General features: G+C 33.8%; 1 protein-coding gene and 1 long non-coding RNA gene across 4 annotated transcripts in view; one reads left to right on the top strand and one right to left on the bottom strand.

Annotated features, from left to right (window-relative positions):
* LOC144372680 (uncharacterized) overlaps positions 1 to 20,610 on the top strand; it is a 45,028-nt gene that overhangs the window by 4,882 nt on the left and 19,536 nt on the right. The window lies entirely within an intron of this gene.
* Positions 455 to 20,610, bottom strand: part of LOC144372678 (transport and Golgi organization protein 1 homolog) — a 58,330-nt gene continuing 38,174 nt past the window's right edge. For 2 of the 3 annotated variants that reach the window (XM_078035976.1, XM_078035977.1), the window contains 21 exons: positions 19,602 to 19,733; positions 17,321 to 17,342; positions 16,312 to 16,400; positions 15,998 to 16,075; positions 15,800 to 15,910; positions 14,518 to 14,589; positions 14,234 to 14,338; positions 13,468 to 13,590; positions 13,265 to 13,370; positions 12,194 to 12,249; positions 12,015 to 12,105; positions 11,705 to 11,843; positions 6,858 to 6,959; positions 5,949 to 6,009; positions 5,798 to 5,833; positions 5,653 to 5,720; positions 5,433 to 5,533; positions 5,114 to 5,251; positions 4,069 to 4,145; positions 2,300 to 2,462; positions 455 to 1,282 (listed from right to left, as the gene is read on the bottom strand). In XM_078035976.1, the coding sequence (XP_077892102.1) occupies positions 999 to 1,282; positions 2,300 to 2,462; positions 4,069 to 4,145; positions 5,114 to 5,251; positions 5,433 to 5,533; positions 5,653 to 5,720; positions 5,798 to 5,833; positions 5,949 to 6,009; positions 6,858 to 6,959; positions 11,705 to 11,843; positions 12,015 to 12,105; positions 12,194 to 12,249; positions 13,265 to 13,370; positions 13,468 to 13,590; positions 14,234 to 14,338; positions 14,518 to 14,589; positions 15,800 to 15,910; positions 15,998 to 16,075; positions 16,312 to 16,400; positions 17,321 to 17,342; positions 19,602 to 19,733 (2,154 nt within the window). In that variant the 3' untranslated portion in view covers positions 455 to 998. The remainder of the gene's footprint in view (positions 1,283 to 2,299; positions 2,463 to 4,068; positions 4,146 to 5,113; positions 5,252 to 5,432; positions 5,534 to 5,652; positions 5,721 to 5,797; positions 5,834 to 5,948; positions 6,010 to 6,857; positions 6,960 to 11,704; positions 11,844 to 12,014; positions 12,106 to 12,193; positions 12,250 to 13,264; positions 13,371 to 13,467; positions 13,591 to 14,233; positions 14,339 to 14,517; positions 14,590 to 15,799; positions 15,911 to 15,997; positions 16,076 to 16,311; positions 16,401 to 17,320; positions 17,343 to 19,601; positions 19,734 to 20,610) is intronic. The other variant, XM_078035979.1, reaches the window with a different exon arrangement.

Below are 20,610 nucleotides of genomic sequence, written 5' to 3'. Positions count from 1 at the left end.
TTTTTTATCATATTCCTTGAAAATCAGTGGCAAGGTATGGGAAAGAGAAGAGTGTGTTGTGTACATTTTTAAAAAGAAATTTCCTTATTTTATAGACACAACATACCACCTTATATTTTACTGTTATAATGCAATAATGGCAAAAGCAGTAGAACTTCAGGTCAAACAACTCTTGCTACTAATGTAAACTCATTCTCAGAAAACCATTCTCACATAGACAGTGGTTAGAAAAAAGTACAGGAATGTGCTACAAAAATAGAGCCACAAGACTTCTCACAAGTAAAAGAAATCCTCTATAGAAGTCCACAGTTGACCAAGGTCCAGCCTCCTTAACAGTGAGCAACAGGGAATATGCTGCCAAGTCACCATCTTCAGTTCTGAGAGTGAGTTTACATGCTTCCCCAATGGCACAAAGTCTCATGACGATCCAATGAATCAACAGACACTTGGGAAATATTAATAAACAATTTTTTATGAACTATTACAACAAAGAACTTCAGCAAGAAGGAAAATGAAGTTTATGATCTTTGAGTAAACATTTTTAGCGTAACAGTCTCTGCGACCAGATATTGAAAGAGAAAAAAATCAAGCTTATAAAACACCATTTCTCTGTTATCAACTGCAATACACTAAAAATAGGATAATGGAAATACATGTTCTTAAAGCATTTCCACAAGAAATGTCCATAATTATGACATTCTAAATCATTTAGCAATTGTATATGCTACATTAACTAAAACAAAGATATTCCTTATTGCACATTTTAAAATTGGAAGAATACTCTAGCTTAAGTGGGGATATTTAGGGGGAAAATATTTTGGCTCAAAATGTATACTGCGCCAAGGCAGCTTTATTCTAAAAACATAAATCTTTTAAAATAAACTTTTATATTTTGAAGCCAATAATCCTTTAACTCGATGAATAGTTCATAGTCCATTTTCTGACTAAGTGTCAGAGGTTAATTTTACAGGCCCTGTTTTAAGGCCTGTGAACATCCCTCACACCTGAGAATCAGGTGTAGGTGGAGCTTCATCTTTAAAGCCTGAAGGCATTAAGACTTTTGCAGCAGGTGGTGGCCCATAGTCTTGGGGACCATGAGTTGGAGGTGGTAATGGGGCACCAGAAATGAAGTACTCTCTTGGGCCAAATGAGCCTAAAGGTCTAAATGGTGCTGGAGCAGGTTCTGGAAAAAAATCACGAGGGTCAAAAGGCAAATCCCGTTTTCCAGGTGAAACACCTGGTGCATATTCTCTGAAGCCTATTGGTGGATGAATACCAGGACCTGGAAAATAAAAAGGAAGTTATGTAAATACCCAGAAATTTCTGAACTAGGGTGATTTCAAGTATGTTGATATTATAGTCTTTAATTTCTCTCAAGCCTAGAACATCAACTGGTGAACATCCTGACTTGCCAGATGAGGCAAACTGAAATGGAACAAGTTTAGGTTATAGACTTTGGCCAACCAGCCATGAAGCAACATATTAAGGATTTAAATATGGCTCTACCTAGCTCCAGGCTTGTCGTTTTTCTTTTCCTACTATATAATTGCAGAATTATTTCTATCTCACAAGAGCTCCATTTATATTTGGAAGTACTATATTACCATGAAAAGATGATAGATTATGAAATAAGAACTTTACTACATCAAAGAAATTTTGATAAAAGGAAATCCCACTATTTATTACTCTATCCATTAAAAATTCATGAAGTATTTCAGCATGGACTTTACACATGCCATCAGAATCAAGGTGCAGGCCCTCCAGGAAAAGGCCTTCCACAGCCACCTAATTAAATCAGCAACATTTATTAGATCACTGTTAAATCCTCCTCTTTAACACTTCCCTCTGACTTTTCTCAAGGTAAGGAGGGTTTGACTTTTCCTTTTCTATATTCTATAACTTACTGCTTATGCTTCCATTATGGGTGATTACAAACTTTATGTTGTAGGATTTTCATATCTGTGACAAAATTTTAAGTTATGGCATGCATCTCATCCACCTTTCCATCTATTGCAGTACATATCAACAGATTTTCAACAAACATCTGCAGAAGTAATATTTCTGGCTTTTCTGTATATAGCCCCTTATCCTTGTCTATGAGAGATAGCTATTGCCTATCTCAGTATAAGATTATGTAGTGTCCCATATGTGCAAGAAAACTGGAGGAAAAGTTAAAATGTACTCAGCTTTATCCTTTCATTGTTAAGACCTGAGATAGCAACCAACTGTTTTAGCAAGCAATAGAAGTGGAAGATGAATGTGATTTATAAGTCAATCACTACTATTCAGATCATCATACCAAAAGGTGGAGGAATTGGCTGAGGCCCAAAAGGCCCACCGAGCTGAAGTGGCAGTCCATACCGAATGGGAGGTGGTGGAGGCCATCCCATTGGGGGTCCCATGGGGGGGCCCATGAAGGGTACCCCTGAGAAAGGAGGGGGCCCTTTCATAGCCATATGAACCTGCAATTTAAGATTTGAAAGAAGTTAAAAGTTTTAAAATTCCTATGTATTAAGACAAAGTACCAACACCGATAAAAGCTAAAACCCAAAACAGGCACCTGTCCAGAGAACACCATCAGTGCAACAAAACTCTACCCACCCCTCCTGTGTATTTCCACTGACAGCTTACAGAAGTTGGAAGGATGCCACAAGAGGGACCAGTTTGTTACTGATTATATCTGCACAGGAAAGGGAAAGGCAAGAGGACTGGCAGAGGTTGTTAACAGAGGTGATTTCTGACCAGTATGTCATGTTGTATTCACTACAATCTATTTCAAAGGGACTCCCCCCCCCTCCCCATCACTTCCCTTTCATCACAATAGCTCATTACTTCCATATTAAGAATGAACAGAATAAAATGAAAAATCCATTCTCTACCCATGTAATAATAGCTACTATTCAGAGTATCTTCGGTAAGTCTTTCATATATTATTCAACCTCTGAGATCTTTAAGTAGACTGTCTTGTTTTAAATAAGAGGGAACAAAAGCAAATGGAATATCATAATTTGTTGAAGGCCACACTGCATATTAAAGAAACTCAATCCCAGGTTTGCCTCCAAGCCATGCTTTTCCCACCTCTACTCCTCTCTAACAATGGGTCTTTGCTCTCTTTTAAATCTTCTACTACAAAGGGGTTTGGGGTCTTATCTAAGCTGCCCTTAGATTTCTCCAGAGATGTATATTCCTGGAATATATATACACTGGAACTTGAGAAGTATTTTCCATCACAGTGCTATATACACAAATTAGGAAGAAAAGGCTTTAATATTTACTTTCATTTACTGTACACCATTTGAGATATTGATTTATCATTTCCTATGAGTAGTGGGTTTGAAACTAAACAATTAAAAATTTATTTTATTATAGAGCTGCAGAAGACCTACCAGATATATTAGCAACACAGTTACAAGAGAATACACTTATGTGAACAAATGAGACCATTGCTTGGGACTGGCTCAAGAGGTCATTTCAGATTATCATTGTTTCACTGAAACAGTATTTCACTTTCAGAAAATCTGATACCAATCTAATTAAAATCACTCAAAATAGGGTTTGCACAAATGGAGGAATTCTTAAATAACATTCTTCCAAACAAAAATAAAAATGATGAATTATATAATTTATAATGAATTTACTTTGCCTTAGAAGATTCAACACAAAACACCATATAAAGTTAGAGTGATAACTTTTTACATTCTGTAGTTCATTATAGTTGTACACACTTAAGCAACATTCCCAAGTTAAGGAGAAAAGTAAGCTCAATATTGCATGCAGTTTAAAGCAAACAAGATCAGTGTCATGCTCTGAATATCCTTCCCAGAAATGCACAGAATAAAACCCAATTCAGTTCTCAACCTCTAAGTACTTACTCCAACTGGATGCTCAGTCAAAGAAGTAATGGTGGAGACTGAGGGGGTCTCAGTTTCTTGGGGAACAGTTTGCTTTTTAAAAAACAAATGGGATAGTACAAATAGAACACAAAGAAGGAAAAGGAAAGAGAAAGTACTGTAGGAAAGCTACATGTTCCTGCATGACCACATGATTCACAGTAACTACAAAACTTACCTTGCCCTCATTCGTCACCTTAGCTGGAGAAGAACTTCTGGAGCTGCTGTTCATGTGAGCTGGACCACATCCTGGGTCTGTTAGAGGTCAAAGAATGGATTCAGACTTATTCTAACATGAAAAGAATAAAAATCCTCCATCCACAATTACAGATTCTTTGAAATTACTTGGTCCTTTACCAGAGGCAACGGGTTTCCCAGATGCCTCAGAAGACCAGTACGAGGTAAAGGTCCATCCATTGACCCTTGGGAAAGAAAGATCAGAGCCCTTGTATGTATTTTTCAGAAGAAATAAACCACTGGTGGACAGGTCAGGGTTCAACAATAACTGGAAAGCAACATTAAAAATGGGTTGCCCAGGGGTTGGGGTCATAGCTCAGTTGTAGAGTGTTTGCCTAGCATGTGTGAGGCACTGGGTTTGATTCTCAGCACACATTTAAAAAATAAATAAAGATATCATGTCCATCTACAATTAAAAATATTTTTTTTAAAAAAATGGGTTGCCCAATACATAAATCACAATTTATGAAGAGACTTAAGTAAAATAAAGAACTGCCTTGGGTTGATAGAACATCAGATTAATAAGTACTGGTCCTAAACTTTAAGCTATAGACTTGAAGTATGTGTAGGCTGTTTTTTCTTTAGTCTGTATAACCTGACTTCCAATCTTACCAAGACTACAGTCCTATTTAGAATTGGAAATAAGACTCAGTATTTCATGTTGGAAATATGTATGCTACATAAAGTTTAAGGCTACTTTTATAATATTTTGGAAAGGAACACCATAGAGATTTAATTTAAAGATAAAGGTTTACACTTCACAGTGTAAAATTTAAAAGAAAAAAACAATACAGGGACCTCCAGGAAAAAAAAAATGTTTTCTATTCTAGAACAGATTTTACAGAAAACATTCACAAAGATAACGTAAGAAATTATCTTCTATGTATTGTACAGGCCCAAATTCTATGTTTTTATTAGAATATTCAAAAGGGAAAAAAAGCAAAACCTTGAAGCAGTTTACTATAAAGCAACATGTGAATGCTCACCAAATCCGTTTCTGGGCATATCTTTTTGATTAAGAGTAGCAGAAGGAGGTCTTCCAGCTTGCTCTGCCATCAGTGGAGGGGAACATTCTCCACCACTCACGGGGGATGGACCAAAAGAGCCATTATGGTTCAGTGGACCTAAAGACAACAATGCCGTGTTACTACTTTAAGGTAGCCTTCTCCCTGACACCAACCCTCACCTCCTGCTTTAGCAAATCATTCAGATTATTTCATAACCATTACACACAGAAATAAAAAGTAATTTACATACATTCTGCACCAAGAAATAAAATAGCTCCTTTTACAAAGTGCCCCCTACCTCTCAGAGGAGGATTTTGTAAATTTGGTCTTCCCGGCATAGGTTTTACAATCATAGGTTCATCTTGCTGCATTGCCATCTTTTGGGTCATTTCCAATAGTCTTGAATATTGAGAAAGAATGGGCTGAATTATGAAACAGCAATCTATTCCTTCATAGATAATATCTAGCATAACCTTAAAACACTATAAAACATATAGTAAGATACCAAAATCACATACTTCTGTCTCAAATTAGCAGCTTCCCTTTTCTCTTCAGCTATAGCTCTTTCTGCAGAACGAGCTTTGAGCTATTAAAGAGAAAATATTCAAATTCAGTTGCTGTAGGCTATGCACAAAATGAAGAAAAGGGGGAAAAAAATCTTACCCAATTATCATGAGCTTTCTTCTCCTGCACAGCAATCTGAAAAAGACAACACATTAAAAAAATATGTTTTTAGGGACTCATTATAATAGCCTATAATTGTCTGTATTAGATACAAAGAATTCTGCAACTACAGGACAGTATTAATTACTACCTGGTTTTTAAATGAGCGCTCGGTTTTCTGTAGTTCTTCTTCCAGTTCTTCAATTCTCCACCTAAGAATTACAACAATTGAATAACATTTGAAACATTCTGACCATTTTCCCTTTATTCCATCACCTATACTTTTAAAGACTTTATCATACATAAGAAAAACATTTCTATAGTTATATGAATCCAGTGTGATCAAAACTAATACTACAGACCAGGTGCAATGCCACATGCCAGTAATCCCAATGATTGGGAAGCTGAGGCAGGAGGATCACAAGTTCGAGGTCAGTCTCAGCAATTAAGTGGGAACCTATGCAACTGAGACCCTGTCTCAAGGGAAAAAAAAGGTCTAAGGATGTAGCTTAGTAGTAAAGCACCAAAAATAAATAAATAAATAAAATTAAAACCTAATACTAATAACTTCTTTATCATTTAATTGCTAAAGATTCTGAATGATAAATTATAATTTCTGTAACTGTTCATCAGTGTGTTCTCAAGTAATTCTGCTAGAAATATCTTCCTCCTTAAAACATTTTTTATTTTTTTCAAATTATATCCATAGAAGATTTCCAAGGTCTATCAAATGCCACACTTTTGTGGGTCTTGATACATCACACAGCAAACTGATTTCTTAAAGAATTACTACAACAATCAAAACCCCCAGAATTGTTTGCATTGACCAAGTTCCCTATGGTCTTTCCCATTGGGTGTAAGTAAATTTTTTGTTAACATTTTTCATTTGTAAAGTTGAAATTTATTTTTTCTCCTGTGTGAATTGAATGTATTCATATCCTCTCGTTATTTATACTTCCATTCTATTTTCTTCTATCTACATAATGTAAAAAAAGATTAAAAAAGAAAGCTAACACTAGATCATTAGACATTGACACCCTCCTTTAGAAACTGAACTCACTTGTAATTTTTAACTTCCTGTACAGCGGAAACCACCGTTTCATCTGCAGCTGACAGCCACTGCTCTTTTTCTAGTCTCTCATATTCTTCGTGGCTTAGTTTCCTAAAATAAAGCCAGTTATCAAATCAAAAGTTTCTCTTTGTAAATATCACTTCCCACAATTCTATAAAATGCTTAGGCACATAAAATAGAAATTCAAACCTGCAATTTCGTAAATCAAACTCTGGCAAATCACTTACATTTTCTAACTTCTCCTCTTAATTCTCTACTTACCAGTAAATAAAATAAATGTGAAAACAACATGTGCCCCAAGGGCAAGTATCCTGTGTGTAAGATAATAAAAACTCACTTTACTTTACTTCAATGTGGAAGATCAGGACTGATCAACCTAACATAATTAAACATATTAGGATAAAGCAGGGGATAATTCTTTTCTTGTTTCTGCCATGGGTAGGACACTAAGTATATCTTTGTCATGGAGGAACTCTTTTCTCAATCCAAGACTGGTACCATAATAAAGATATAGTCAGTCAAAGAAAAAATCTTCTAGAATATGTCTTTTTAGCTATGCAATTAACGACAGAACATTTTTCACACTTTAGATATCTATTTCAAAAGAATTGCAATTAAGCAAAAAGACAAATCTGAGTTTTGATAATGTCTGAAAAGAAGCCAAACTGACCCACGATCAGAGTATTATCTACTGACAAGTTTTAACTCTGATCATGAAACTTAAGATGTTCATCTACTGAGACAAAGGTAGCCACATTTAATGATTTAAAAAATACTATTTTCTGCTATCCTTGTATTACTTTAGCCATAGTTCTAATTCAAAAGATAATTAAATTGAAACTTAATTTTCCATAAATCAGAAGAACTATAGTAAAAAAGGATTATTGATACCAAATAGAAAAAGGGGATTATATATTCTTATATAGCTTCTCATTTAATTCTTCAGCAAGTATTTTATGAGTGGCTATAATATACTAGTTACCTTGTAAGATGCTAAAGAATAAAAGAGCTCACTGTTTCAGGTATAAATGACACCTAAAGGAATATAATAATTTTCCCCACTGGCTTAAGAAGGAATATGGAGAAAACTGAATCTTGAAGGACAGAGAGAATTTTGTTTCCAATTATCAAAGAGTTAGTCTGAGAGTACTAAGAACAATCAAAACATCTTTATAAGAATATAAAATTGTGTTTGAAAGGATCCAAGCTAAAAAGGCAGTGAAGATATATGTATGTGGCCAAGATCCATTAGAAAAAGGAATCTCAGAATTACTAGTAAGGCTGGCACTTTAAGGTACTTTTCTCCTAGGTTTACCCACATATTGAAGATAACACAGAGATATAATGAGTCTGAACTAAGCCTTCATCAAATTCCTGGGCTTAGGGGAAAAAACAAGTGTTTGGGGCTACAAATAAAGGGACCCTTAATAAAAGCCCTAGCCTTTGAGTTTAGATTAGAAAGTACTGCACACTTAAGTGATGAACAGGCAAAAAATCCAAAAGGAATAATACTGAAACATTGAAAAGACAAGTCATTTTTGAATTATCTTAATTGCTGACTAAGTTTAAAGTGACAGACAATCTTACTCAAGTAACCTCAACACTTTTCTATAAAAAGATAACTTCATCTTAGTCCTCAAATTTCATCTATAATTATCACAACAATGTTAGCCAATCAAAACTGATCAGGCACTCCATAAGACAAAATTCTGTGAGAAAAAAATCCCACAGAAAAGGAAACCACCTAATGGGGTTATCCGCACATGTTTTAAAATCACTGTGCTTTATATACTCAAAAAAGTAAAGTCAAGATTATGAATTTCAGGTTTGGGAATATAGTTTAGTTGTTAGAGTGCTGCCTTGCATGCACAAGGCTCTGAGTTCAAACCCCAGCACCACAAAAGAGGAAAAAAAAAAAGATTATGAATTTTGTCAAAGGATTAGAAACTATAAAACCAAGAAATAGTTGAGTGTGGTGACCTACCTACAATCGAAGATACTCAGGAGGCAGAGGCAGAATGATGAGATTAAAGATAGCTTGGAAAGCAGTAAGACACTAGTCCCTTATGAGAAAGAGCAAGGAGTCTGGGGAGGTAGCTCAATAGTAGAGCACATGGCTCAAGGTCCTGGGTTTGAGCTGTAGTACTGAAATAGGACTGGGGTTGTGGCTCAGTGGTGAAGCACATGCCCCACATGTGTGGGGCACTGGGATCAGTCCTCAACACCACATAAAATAAATAAAATATTGTGTCGGGCTGGGGATGTGGCTCAAGCAATAGTGCGCTCGCCTGGCATGTATGCAGCCCGGGTTCAATCCTCAGGACCACATACAAACAAAGATGTTGTGTCCGCTAAAAACTAAAAAATAAATATTAAAATTCTCTCTTTCTCTCTCTCTTAAAAAAATTCTATAAAAAATAAAATAAAATATTATGTCCATCTACAACTAAAATAATATTTTAAACCCTGAACTTTTTAAAATCCTAAACTCAATGAATGATTTTAGCAGCAGATTTGGGAAGTAAAATAAATCCTAGCGCTTTTAAGACAGGTCAGAAGAAAATATCCAGAAGAAGTAAATCCAGAATGTAGGAGGCAGGGGAAATCAAATTCTAATATGCATTATTATAATCGAGAGAATGAGGTAAAATCAACATTTAAAAAAAGACTCAAGAAATATTTAATGGTCCCAAACAACATAACTGCAAGAGGAAAAAGTGGGTGGGGTGGGGAAAACTACACCTAGGCACTTCCCAATAAAACTGTTAAAAAACCAGAGAAATGACTACAGGAACTAGGGGAGGGATAAGACCAAACAACAATGATAATGGACTCCTTAAAGAAAAAATTTAGAACAGATGGTAATTAATTGGATATTTTTAAATTGCTAAAACTAAGTAACAGTCAAAATTCAGTAGCCAAAAGAGAGATCCTTTAAAAATGGAAACTGGTTTTAACTCTAATCATGAAGTTCATGTCAACCTAATACAGATTATAAAGGTAGCAATATTTAGTGGATAAAATACTATTCTGTTTATCCTTGTACTACTTTGATACACTAATCAAATCTATCATTAAAGGACAATGTTCAAATAGAATGAAAATAATTTCAAATATGAAACCAACAGTGTAGAATGCAGAACTACAGAAACTTTAAATATGTGTATAAATTGAATGAATGTCTTATGGAGTTCACAGTATATGAAGTACTAACATACAATGCCACAACAGTTATCTGATTCGGGAGCTACTTAAAGCCCATAAAAAAAATAATAAACCTATTAATCTATGTCAGGTTTTTATTAAATCCAGAATATATACCATGGCCTTTAAATTATGAGAAGATGAATAAAATTATAATTATAATTATATAATTACAATTATATAATTATAATTCCATTATAATTTATGATTACATCAAGCTTATACAGGGGATGAGGAAAATAATTAAAAATATTTAAACTATTAAAAAGATACAAGGAAGAAAAAAAGAACAGGTCATCAAATAGAAAGCAAATTCTTCATAAACCACAGGCACATATTGACATGGACAGACATATTTTAGAAAGTCCACTCAAGCAGCTATAGAGAAAATTACTAAGAATTTGAAATAAATTATATAAAAATATAAATAATGGAGAATGAAGACAGATGACCTAGGTTAGAAACAGAAAAGATGACACAGGCATGAACTAACATAGTACCTGGGGATGAGTAAAAAGAGTACAAACCACAGATGATGACTGAATGAATTTTGGAGGAGTTGAGAAAAATAGTGCTATAATTTAACTGCATTACAAAGAAAATTAATTGCCATTTAGGTCATTCATATTACTAGTATGGACAGAGAAAACAAGTGTTCTCTTAAATAAAAAGTGATAAAATGAGAAATGTTTCTTTGAAACAGGCCAGGCATTTACAACTGGCCTGAACAAAAATTTGAGATTCTAAAAAGGTCGCTTGGAGATCACAGAATTTTAGAAAAGTTAATGGAAAGGTTTCAATATTTAATGCATTAATTAGGCAAAAGAAGTCAAAATACCTAAAAATAGTTAGGTCTATAAGAAGGTCTGTCTTTGCTTTAACAAGATATATATATATATGCCGAAGAGTAAAATCAGGTGCAAACAAACAAAATCTGACACAAAAAACCTATTTTTAGAGAATTCAAGTATTTTTGTGGATTAAAAACTTCAAATGAACTTTCAAAAAATAACTAGCTCCACACTGAGAAGATTAATATATAAATATATACTACAAACAAGTACTTCTGTAATCATAACTCCTAAGGTCCTTGCCACAGTTCAATTTTTAGTGTGAACATCTGAGATATTCAAGTCCAAAACTTGTACCATCAATAAGTAAATATTATTCCTTTTTGAAGTTTTTATTCTACTAAAACATGTCATTCCAAATCACTCAGTATTTTTAAAGGTCCAGAGCTAGAGATAAAAGTTCAAAACATTAGATTTACATAACTGATCACAATGAAAGGTAATTAAAATAAATAGTGGGATCATAGAAAGGGCCTAGGTCTTTTGAGAGGTATTTCCACATCAGTGACTGTTAATACCAGTTTACCACTTCCTGCCTTCATATGAATTTGACAATTGATTACGATGACCTCACAGCCTTAGTTTATGGTTCCAACTACCTCAGGACTCTTAAGACTGATGATGGAAAGAAAAATGCAACTTATAGGAAACAAAACACAAAGGAAAAAAGACAAATCTCTACTTATTACAACTAGAAAAAATTGTAAATAATCTTAAGAAAAGATAAAATTATCTGTTAGTTCACACAGTGATAACAATAACAAACAATGAAAATCTTACTTTTGGAGTGCCATCTCATTTTGCTGGTAGAGTTCATTTAAAATCTCCACTTTCTGCCTAAGAGTTTTGCATTCCTCTTCCAGTTCAGCTTTAGAAGACCGTAGTGAATTGCAGTCACTTTCTAATTTCTTTATTTGGTCTGTAAAGGATAAAACAGCTTATCTCTATATGTGTACAAGGACTTAAGAACTTGTTTGAGGGAGTAGTGCCAAGAAAAGTAAGAAGCATGAAAGCAAGAAGCCATTCTTTATCTTTCCAATAAAATTTTAAGTCTTTTCAACATGGCAATTTCTTCTCAAGAAGAACCCACCTTCTAGATTACATATTGTGGACATCAAGGCGCTTTGCTTAAGTTGTAAAAGTTTTAGATCCTCTTCAACTACTGATATTGTAGTTTGTGTCTAAAAATTGCAGAAAAGAGAAGTATTCTTAAAAGTGAGGCACAGGAAGAATTCACAGGCACTATGGGACTCTTACAAAGAACTATACCCGAGAGACATCCATCATCTGCTTAATTTGATCTTTGATCTTCTCGTTCCGATCACCTAAAAAACAAAAGACTTTTAGCTTTTCCTTTCCTTACTTTTAACTCTATATTCTCCTAACTTCCCCAAACTAAAAAATGATTGTGTTCAAACACCGGAAGAAAAAAAATCAATTAAATAATTAAACTGATTAGACTAATGACTTTTAAGAGAATTGCAAGCTTAGATTTAAAAAAAAAAGAAAGAGGTGAATTTCAGACTGGGGTTGTGGCTCAGTGGTAGAGTGCTCACCTAGCATGTGTGAGGCACTGAGTTTGATCCTCAGCATAAAAATAAATAAAAGTACTGTGTCTGTTTTTAAAAAAAAAAAGGTGAATTTCTAGTTTGCACAACTAAAATGTTATCTATGTTATTCTTGTAAGATAAAAGCTTTTCTTCTCTCTCAGATCTATCTTCACCTGGGCAAGTAAGTGTCTTGTTTAGAAAGATTCAATCCTCTATTTTCTCCCTGAATCTACTACCAGGTGTGGTTTGAAATACTTGCTATGTAAGCAATATCCAACTTGGGAGAAAACATCTGGAAATATTTTCCTCATCAGTAAACACTGTTACACTCCCTCTCTAGCTTTCTGATAGTCTCTAGCCTCTGTTCTCACAGCCTTAGTTTATGGTTCCAACTACCTCCGGACTCTTAAGACTGACTGTGGACTTAAAACCACAGAGCCATAGAGATGATGAGTATCAAAATCAAGTATCATCTGCATAAGTTAATAAATTTCTCTTACTGTACAATGTTCAATACTTAGAGGTATAGGATGTGACTATTGTAGCTGCAGTGTACTTACTAGTTTTCAATGGGATAGAAAAAGTCAAGTGTTCTTCACATGCCTATTGCTACATTATACCCCAGCAACCCACCTCTGACAATGCAACAGACATATCTATAGATCCAGTGATATGTGTCTACAACCCTGAAGCTTAAGAAGAAATTCAGCCAGCTGAAAAGTGGCATCTGTATACTTAATTAAAGACAGGAAAGCAAAAAAGGATTCAACCTCCCTGAGACTGATCTTACCTGCTAACTCTCCATTGGTTAATTCATCTGACTCATCTCGACTTTGATCCTCAGATTCAGATTCACATTGTAACCGATTCAACTGTGTGATGTAATTAGTTAGAGCCTAGAAAAGAAGCAAAAGGTTGGAAGACTCTCAATTTTAATTCAAAGATTTCAGGAGAATTCATGAGATGAAACATGTATTTGGAGTATAAACTTACATTAATAGTATCATCTTTAAGACTAAGCGTTACTTGTAAATCTTTCTGTGACTTCTCAAATGATTTCATTTGTTCACTGAGCTCAGTGTGTGATGTACTCCAGTCTTTCACTTCCTGCTGCAACTGAAAAGTCAAAACACATGAATTCCTATGGGTTAGGGAGGGGTTTCTGCACTGGATACATCAGGACTACAAGACTTAGACAAAGAAATACAGAGCCATACTCCTCGGTGGCCTCCCTCAATCGAGGAGGTTGAGACCTTGGTTAAGGAAGAGGGCAGAGTGGCCTCAACTCTCACAGCTGCAGTAAGAACATCAGAGCTATCAGGAAGTTGACCCTGTTTATTGCATTCCCCAGAAAATTGCTGCCAATTCAAATAATTTACCTCCAGCAGGAATGGCTGGGCACATATGACTGTCTCCTAAATTTAGATTCCTTATCATGTAATCTTCCCTTGGCCGGTGAATCAGTAACTACTCAAAAGAGGATCATAAAATACTTAATTTTCTGGTTTAAAAAGTTTCTTTGAGGCTATGCAAGTTAATAACTGATTGACATTTGATAAGAAAAGCAATAATCCAAAAATCCAAAACAGATGGAGACCATATATATGCACTCAATTTGGGGAGCATTGTTTAAACTTTGCATATCTAGAAAAGGTCCTACATGAATATTCCTTACCTCAGAAACAGATCCAAAAAAGATACAAGATAATGATATTCACTTCTCTAGTTTACATTATGTATGACATCAAATTTTATTTACCTGCTCTTTCTTCTTCTTAAGCATGGTATTTTCTTTCTGAAGCTGACAGCATTCCAACTTCACCTTCTCTTCACGAAGCTTAGCTTCATTAAGGACAATGTGAAGCTAATGCAAAACACTACAGTTAGTGAATTAATTCCAAAGAAAAAACAAAGTTATACTTTCCCAAACCACACATCATACAGTTCTCATTTTTTGCACATTTTAGCACACCTCAAATTTTTGGTCTGCAACAAAACTAAGATATAGTATTAATATCCGTTAGCAAGAGTTGGCAGCTTTACCTCTGAAAGTTCAGAAGTATTCACTGAAATGACATCTTTAAGCTTCTCTATAGTTTTCTTATTTTCCATTATCTGCCAGGTGAAAACAGAACACAAAATATGCATTAGGATTTCAGTAGAAATACTGATATATATATATATATGTGTGTGTGTGTACACACACATATATATACTAAAAAGATAAACACAACAAAATTTTTGTCAAGCCATCCCATTACATTTCAGGTAAATGCAGGGGATCCAGCTTTGGACTAAGCAAAAAATCAAGAACTGAAAGAGATGAGGGAAAATGAAGTCATAAATATTTCATGGCATCCACAACCTTACTGTTTATGAGATAACCAGAAAAAAAAGGTCAAAGTATAGAAAATCATAATGCAATAAGTAAATAAAATGTTTTAAAGCATAGAAAATTAACTAATTAATTACTGTTTCAAGTAAACCAGTTCAAATTAGTAATTTTTTTCTTGTGATAGAGAAAAAAATTTCCCAAGATCATTTTTAAAATTTTCTTATCTGAAGTAAAAAATGATAAAATTTAAGGAAGAATAGTCTAATCTTACATACAGAAGAAATCCAAAAAATTTATAAATATACCCGCTCCTTAAGGAAGTGGATATAACTCTGCAATCTTTGTTTGCAATGCCTGGGATTAAATCCTGGGCCTCATGTATGCTAGGCAAGTGCTCTACCATGAGCTGCATCCTGAGCTTGTAACTCTTCATACTTTAACTGTGGGCTGTGCATGGTAACTTCCAAAGAATACAATATGAAAAGGATTGGAAAGAATTTTTACAGTGGAGAAATCTGATAAATACTACCTCAGCTAGGTGATCAAGCTTACTTGGGGGTAGGATATTTCAGAACACACTCTCTACTATCTTTTGCAACTTTTATGTAATTATAGAAACTTATAGAAATTGAAAATGAAATAAAATTTTTTTAAGTACAGAAAATTGATTAATTCATTACTCTTTCAAGTAAAAAGTAAACAAATACTGTTCAACTGGACAATAGTTTTTTAGTTGTTCTGCATGTTTCCAAGGGCAGAGCAAAGCAATATGAAAATTATCCAAGGTTGAGAATAAAAATATTTCCTAGGCTCATAAAAATAATTTGTTGTATCAGTACTTAAAAGTTCCACAAAATGGGCAGAAGTGGGTTCAACTTCCTTGGCTCCTAATCTTACTTTAGTTAACAGCTAGACTAAGTTTAACTTAACCAATTTTACAAAATATTTCAAAAGCCAAATTGCAGTAACACTTAGCAGCAAAACTCTTACCAAGTCCTGATTCTTAGCTTTCTGTTCTTTCTCAGATTCTAACATAACATGAAGACTTTTAGCTCTCTCATCCAGAAGTTCATTAGCTTTTTCAAGAAGCTTCATTTTATCCTGGAAAAAATAGGTGTCAAGATTACTCACTCATTACATTTACTTTTGAGTTTAGAATGTAATTCCCCCAAAAGAAGGGATTTTTACCTTGTATTTAGTTGTTTCATCAGAAAGAATCATTTTTTGTTTCATGGTTTCTTGAACCTGTTTCTTTGATTCCTTCACCTATGTAAATAAAGCATTCAGAATTAAGATACACAAATTATAGTGCTACTATACAAGTTACTTCCAGACAAGTGACCCTTTCCAGAAGAAAGCAGTACTTAATACATGACTGCTTAGAATTTGGATGATTTGTAGGAAATAATGAAAAAAAATTTAAAATACGATTTTTAAATTAAAACAGGTAGAAATGATTCAAGCTAGAACCAAGGGAGAAAGAAACAAAAAAATAATTATACCTTCTGTTCATAATTTGACAATTTCTGCATTAGTTCTTCATTTTCTTTTATGAAATTGTTCACCTTTTTGGAAATTTGCTGTTCATTGACTAAAAGGGGGAAATATACAAGATTATTACAATCACTAAATGAAATTCAATTATTCAATCTACTAAAAGCAAAGACATGTTATATGGTACTATGAGGAAATACTTCTTAGCATAGCTATTATGCTTTTAAAAAGCAATCTATGCTTATTAGCAATAAGAGTATAAAAATTATTAAAATTTAAGAAAAATATAAGAACAATGATATTTTGCTGGGCGCAATGGTACACACCTGTAATCCCAGTGGCTCAGGAGGCTGAGCTAGAAGGATCCCAAGTTCAAAGCCAGCCTCAGCAAGAGTGAGACACTAAGCAACTAAGTGAGACTTGGTCTCTAAATATAGGAGGTTGGGGATGTGGCTCAGTAGCGTGCCCCAGAGTTCAATCCCAGGTACCCCTCCCATCCAAAATGATATTTCAATTTAAGCTTATTTCACAGATGGGAAATACAGTAAAGTGTTGTAGCTTGATATTCCTCCCTTCTCAAAACACTTTCTTTTCAGAAAATGGAATCATTTAATTCTTTGCAAAGAAAAACAGAAATGAAAACATACTGATTCACATTACCATTCTTTAAATTATCTACTCAATTACTTAATGCATGATTAAATCATTAGCATAGAAATAATCTTCAAATGTAATACATCTGCATTATATCAATATTCAAAGTTAATCTGCCCCAAATTAAAACTTATCATCTCCCTATCCACAATTTGTTCCTCCTCTTTATCTCCTATCTCAGAGTTGGAACCATCATCATCTACTCTATTATCCATGCTAGCAACCTAGGAACAGTAAAATTTTCAGGAGGTAAAAAAGATAATAGACATTAAAAGTCACTGTATCTACTTCTAACATACATAAAACACACATCAAACACCAATACAAAGGGTTATTACAAGTTTAAGAGACCTAAAAATTTACCTTGATATACTCTATCTTTTACCTAGAAGAGAGAAAAAAGATTAAATTTGATATAAAACATCTGCTCAATAGAAACAACATTCCTAAAACAACAATCAGAATCATAACCAAGTGAGAATTTAATAACATTCTGGTTCAGGATAATAATTTATAGGATTAAAAATAAGTAAAGGTTAACAAGCCTTTTAAATTTAATTGGTAGTGATATTTCATAAATAGCCTCTGACATAAAAACACTAAGATATGCACCTTATTTCACAGTAAATATGTGTGTGTGTATGTGTGTGTGTGTGTGTGTGTGTGTACTCAAAATCATTTGCTTGACAATTCTAAATAACCAGGATAAAGTCTAGAAACAATGACTATTCAAAAGGAATCTGAGGAAACAATATTAAAGGCATAATCTTTGTACTAAGATATGCCACTTTCACTCACCAGAAAACATCTTAGAACTCCAATTTAAATTTGGCTATTGGCTGAATTTAGAAACTAAGAGGCTACATCATCTTATTTCTGCAAACCACTAAATATATAGCAAGAAATCTGAAAGGGAAGACTGCTAGAAGAAAATGCACAAGCAACAAGAGAAATGACAATTAGCATATTCTGGAAAGGACAAAAACAATCATTTCCAAAAGACAGCAATAAACTACCTGATAATAAAACGTAAGCAGAAATTTTTTTAAAACATCACTAAATTTCTTTGTAACTTAGCATATTACTTGTCCTTTCAAATGTTATAAATGGTGATGGGATACTCAGATGTGTCCATGGATCATCCATGGGATCTTCATAATAGGAAATTGCATTCAGAAAACTCCAACACAGAAAGAAATGAACATTTCTTTAATGTCATAGCCTTGCTAACCTTTTACTCAAAATGACAACAGAGGAAAATGGGAAGTAGCATAAAAGCAGTCATCTAAGGTAAGGACTAAAGTTCCAAAGTCAAATGCTGAAACTGAGGAGCAACAAGCTAGGAACCAGATCCCACATAACCTAGTGAAAAGAGAAACAGGTACCAGGGTTCTTGAAATGAAAGAAACAAGAGAGAGAAATATAAAATGTTTTCATGTTTTTCCCTTCTCTTTATCCTTCTATTTCCTTTTTCCTTTTAGCTGAGAAAAAGTTCAATGAGATTAGAAAATTCCTCACAGGAATCCAGGCAAACGATTCTTCTATTTAAGAAGGGAATACTTTCTAAGAGATTTTACACTCAATTGTACAAGGAGAGGAAACTTATCTTAACAATGATATGTCTGATATAATTAAGAAATCAGAAAAAGAACAATCAGATTTGAAAAGATTTGTATCCAATGCTTTTGGCCTCTTTAACTGTTAGGCTTTTCATATGCAAAGTCCATTTACCTAAAATAATTTTCTTCCAATTATGTTAAATAACTATGAAACAGAATGACCTACAGTACAAACATAAGTATGTATAAGTGCATATATATATATATATATATATATATACACACACACACACACACTTATACATATATGTACACATATACACAGAGATAGACTAATTCTGCTCAGGAAAAAAAAAGACTTAATGAACAAAACATTTAATGGATTTTTGGACAACACATAATCTATACTTCCAAATAAAAAGGTATTTTCTGAACATATGATCAAATCATAAAATCTGGGAAAAATTTATATAAAAGACTGGAAAAATTATCTCATCTCCTTTTTCTCATTTTACTGTATTTCTTTGCAGCATTTCCCCCTGTTTATATGTGTTTATATTAACATACAGTTCATCAACATTTAAATCTTAGTTTCTGCTTTTTTTCCCCACTTCACATTTAATTGTGAGCATTTTCTGTACCTCAAAGCTTTGAAATAAATACATCTGCCTACTATTCCATTAATTGAACATACAATAACCCCTAAATGAATTATGTTGTGCTAAGTCTTCAATCTAATACACTGTTCCATTGAAAAACATTACCAAAATCTTCAAAGCATAGTTATTTCTTTAAGATAGATTACTAGGCATATATGCTACATAAAAGGATATTTATCTAACCTATCCCATCTTTTATCCCACTTTTAAGACTTCTGATACATATGAAACTACTGGTCAGGATGGCTGTAAGAATTACCAGTTCTACCAACTGCACCCACACTAAATTATTTTATAAGGTTAGTTTGACTTAAACCACTAATTTGTGTTTTAGCAACTGAAAAAGAAAAAAAAAGGGGGGGCAGTGACTATATAAAATAATCCTTGTGCTTATGTGCTGAGGTATAAGTAAGTTAATTTACTCACAACAAGAACAGTTCTCCAAAAAAAAATGACAAAGGATACAATCCCAAAGAAAACAGTGAAAACTACAGGCTTCCATGGTAGTCCATAAAAATCAGGCCCAGGTTGAGTATCATCAGGCAATGTAGTAAACAGCTGAAACAGACAAATTAGAAGAAATGGGAAACCTTAAATTTATAACAAAACAGTCACAAAAAATCATGGCAATTCCAAACCAACCTCCTCATCAGAAATCCACCTTCTCAATATTTTCCAATAGCTTCTTCAAGAGAGAGGATACTGGCAGTCTCACATTTTTTGTTGGCTTGCAGTGTTTTCAAGTATAATGAATCTAAATACTTTTTTAAAAAATATTTATTTATGTATCTTTAGTTTTAGGGTGGACACATTGTTTTGTTTTTATATGGTGCAGAGGATCCAACCCAGTGCCTCATGTATGCTAGGCAAGCGCTCTACCACTGAACCACAACCCCAGCCCGAATCTAAATACTTTAAATTGAGCATACATTTCCAGTTTGTAACAGGCCCTATATCATCACATTGTCTAACACCTGGCTAGAATCCCTCTGGATCATTCTTTTCTCTTAGATAACCTGGTTTTTATAATTTAAAAAATTCATTTAAGACAAAAACTTAAATATATAAAAGAACTAATTAATTTTATGGCAACAAATGAAAACAATGATGATATAAGATTTTAAATCTTACTTCCATTCCACTCTTATATAAACAGATAAGTGACATGTAATTTCAGACAACTCTTGAAAACTGGCTTAAACTTCTCTGAATTTAACATCCTTCTATAAAATTCAAAGCCTAATTTTAAATGGTTGCTCAAAGGCAGTGCAGTAAACACCTGCCTACTCTTCCCTGTTTTCACTGCCCTCTACACGTAATAGGAGATAACTGTCATTTGGGCCCAATTCCCCAGCAGTCTCCGTAGGGAAAACACCTGTAGTAACCTTAGCTGTTTGGATTGTTGGCTGCATTTCGGAACATACCATGAGGTTGT

This window comes from Ictidomys tridecemlineatus, unplaced genomic scaffold (genome assembly GCF_052094955.1).
Source record: "Ictidomys tridecemlineatus isolate mIctTri1 unplaced genomic scaffold, mIctTri1.hap1 Scaffold_145, whole genome shotgun sequence".
Classification (NCBI taxonomy): Eukaryota; Metazoa; Chordata; class Mammalia; order Rodentia; family Sciuridae; genus Ictidomys; species Ictidomys tridecemlineatus.
This window is presented reverse-complemented; position numbering and strand designations above follow the sequence as displayed.